Source organism: Styela clava, chromosome 8 (assembly GCF_964204865.1).
Source record: "Styela clava chromosome 8, kaStyClav1.hap1.2, whole genome shotgun sequence".
Taxonomy (NCBI): Eukaryota; Metazoa; Chordata; class Ascidiacea; order Stolidobranchia; family Styelidae; genus Styela; species Styela clava.
Window position 1 is genome coordinate 20823977 of NC_135257.1, and position 3585 is coordinate 20827561.

The 3585-nt window shown below is 36.2% G+C and overlaps 1 protein-coding gene across 1 annotated transcript; it reads right to left on the reverse strand.

The window, feature by feature from the left end:
• Window positions 1-1017: 1017 nt before the first annotated feature.
• On the reverse strand, window positions 1018-2593 carry LOC120346772 (uncharacterized). Its single transcript, XM_039416593.2, has 2 exons — window positions 2207-2593; window positions 1018-1432 (listed from the first exon to the last, which is right to left on the reverse strand). Exons 1-2 carry the CDS (start codon window positions 2274-2276, stop codon window positions 1095-1097), a joined length of 408 nt encoding a protein of 135 aa, XP_039272527.2. The 5' UTR covers window positions 2277-2593; the 3' UTR covers window positions 1018-1094.
• Between the last annotated feature and the right edge of the window lie 992 nt (window positions 2594-3585).

Below are 3585 nucleotides of genomic sequence, written 5' to 3' on the forward strand. Positions count from 1 at the left end.
TTACAAAAAAAATGACGCCTATATGTCAGAAAATTTGATATTCGTAATTACCCTTCTGTACCTCAGATTTAATAATCAATCCGCAGTTATTTGTAAGTTGTTTTGTAAACATGAGTTTGAAAAGAAAGCTGACGAATTCAAACAGATTTTTAACTGGATGTGGGGGGAAAAAATTGCTTGATATGTCGGCATGTTGTGTCGGTGACGAAAGACATTTAAACGGCATTTAAAGATCTTGTGAGCAATGAGCATTTTGCAAAGTTAAGATTTTGCTTTGAAAATATTATCGATGTTCGAAAGCATTTACATTTGAGGAAACACTTCTTCCGTTTTAAAGCGTTTGCAATATTAAAGTGGTCTATGTGTAATTGTAGATATATAAATACTTTTGCAGGTTTTTTGGTTGTTTATGCATGGGTTAGCTTGACAAATGACAGATACCGATCAATGTGTTTGCACAATAAAAGTGTTTGTTTTGTATTGCACTGTTTATCTATTCTTGACAGTATTGTGGCCCGCGAACAAAGCAAAAATAATTTTGTGGCCCGCGGAGCCGACAACCCTGGACCATCCTGAACTAGTTTAACCAGAGAAACTTGACATTTTGTACCATAATTTTATTTTAACAACAGGAACGCAAATGCAATAAAATGTCCAACAATCGGAACGCCGTTCCGGTGCGTTCCGGCTAAAGCTCACCTCTGCATTTAACTAATTATGGATATTTTGTTTTCAACAAGGAGAAAACCAAAATCGAACAATACTGGTTTAATGCTTTCCACCAGTGCCTAGAGGGGGTCCAAAGCGGTACCTGGGCAGCACGTTATAGGGGTGAGTTTGTTGCTTAGTTTGATAGTTTAAATAATAATATAGCAAACATTTGCAGGTCAGGTTTAGGAGGGAGCGGAATCAAAAGCTCGCCACGGGCAGCAGGAAAGTTTGACACGCCATTGCACGTACCTTATAACTTGGGCGCAATGTGAGATATTTTATCGAAAGTGTTTTTCCCATCAAAAATTTATTTTCAGCTTATGCCAACATATTTGCAAATAAAAATTAAGATGATTCGATTTTAAACACAAGTTTCATATAGTTTACTGCAAGGCCAGTGTATCTCTAAACATTTCCCACTTGTATTTACTATGGAGGTCAATGTTGAGTAATTCCATATTAATCAAGTGAAGTGTGGAAGACGACGAATATTTACCGGAATCTAATTCATGTTGCGCATAATAAGCAATAATCTTGTCACGGGGGGAGATGTCGCTGGCTATTAAGTTAATAAGTGCGGCGTCAAATAATAAAGAATCTTCCGGATCCACATCATGCAATACTTTATTCTCAATGTATAATTTCGCAGCATCTGGTAATTCCCGTGCCACGAGAATGGCGGCATAGTTTGTGACGAGCTTCGCAAATTCTTCGTAATCAACTGAAAACAATACAATTAGATTTGTGAGGTCGAAATATGAATAAAAAACCAAGAGTAATTGTAATTTGTATAAAATATAACGGGCAGTGTGAGAAACAGGTTGAGAAACCTGTTTCTCACACCAACTAAAATAAGTGAAAAACACTAGATAGCGATCGGAGACCGCCGACTTATCGATCGTTCGCAGCGACGAAAGTTAGGGGATCCCACAAAACAGAAACTGCGGTTTCAATTCCCTAGCTGTGACTCAATAGCGACACCGCGTGTCCCATCACTAATTAATAAATAACTCGCTAATTATACGACATAATTCATCCAAAATAGGCTCCTGGTTTGAGATATGATGAATGTACATGCAAACTGGAGCATATTCAACTTCGCTTTCGTGAGATATCGCGTAACATACGACGGTGTCTAACAGACAGACAAACAAACAAATAACTATCAACATACTTACCGATCGAGATCGAAAATTAATACCATTGTGGAAAATATTATCGAAGTCTTTTCAGAAATACATGCATTTGCTACTGCCAATTAAAACATAAATATACTAGGAATGTCAAAAGTTTTTTGGAACACTCGCATAAGTTTTTTCACATTTAACATATGTTTTTATATGCTTGGATGTGATCTAACAATATCATTATCAAATTTTCAATATTTCTACCGCCTGCAGTAGTCGATGGAATCTAATGAATCGCGGTTAATCTATATATTTTATCGTCATAAATTGTATCTGAGTTTATAAATATTATTAAAATAACATCTTACTAGAGGCCGACACCGAAACAAGTAGAATAGATGATAGAACGAGAGATGCGTAGAGAAATTGCTTTGCCATTTTCGTCCAAATTTCCAAGATATCTCGTTCAGCAAGACGGGCGATTTTACTTCGAAGATTGTCCGACGGTAAAGTGAAGACAAGCCAAATGGATGCTGTATATATGCTCTATAATCAATCCATCATATTTTTTTTGTTTTGAAAACGCCCAAGCTACGTCATTGAGACTTTCACGCGTTTGCCGCATGATCAAATAGTGTTGTCACTCAAAAAGAAGGAAATATTTTAAGCAGGTATATCAAATGCTTCCAATTCGAAATTTGGGTACTCCTGAAGTATGCGCACCGAGATGTCGCATAACCTGAACCCTGAGTTCAGTTTGTGCGCCATCTTGGTGCGCATACTTCAGGAGGTCCGAAATTTGTTAAAAAAAAATTGCCATTCGCTGGAGATATGAACCTAACTACATTGGAAATGAAGCAGAAAAAGGGAATGTGTGATGGCTTGGTATTCAAGAGCTCCTCAAATCCGAGTACATTTTGAAGCCCCCTCAGGAGCCCACCCCGATAATGTCAAATATGTTAGTACATTTTAACTGAAAATATTTAAAATTGCCAGTCATTTTGTAACATTGCTCTTATAGATAAACTTTTAAGCAATAATAAACAGGAATCATTGCCAGGTAATGCTAGATATGGAATTGATAATAAACAATCAATGTCAATATAACCCGTAATTTACAGACTTTTTGCGCATTTTTACATCGTAATTCACTTGAACATGAAATAGCGTTACACGAATATTGAATTTGTTTATTTTCCCAGACCACGATGACTGGGGAGACAATAATACCAAAGCTTGTCATTTTGGTCACATATTTTCAGAAATTACATTTTGGGCCATATAGGAATATCGCAGTAATCTAATTGGCTGGCTAGTGTAAAATATGCCAATTCACTTCTATCTGAAGTTGGTATCCTCGCCTCAAAAAAGAAAGGATACAAACGAGTTCTGTTTTGGAGATATGAACATTGGAAATGAATCAGAAAAAACGGGGATGGCTTGTTATTCGAGTAAGAGCTCCTCAAATCCGATTACATTTTTGAAAAAAAAATCTCAGGAGTCTATCCCGGTAATGTCAAATAGGTTAGTACAGTGGTTCCCAAACTTTTTCAAAATAATTCCACGACGGACCCCTTTCAATTTTTTTAATGATTCGCGGCCCTATGCACTTAAATAAAACATTAAAAGATCACAACAAAAAAAATAAATGCGTCGTACGGTATAGTAAAAATCCTTCTCTTCACCTGTGTTTATCACAATAAACTAACATCACAATTTTAAAAGACATTTTGAAATTAATATTACA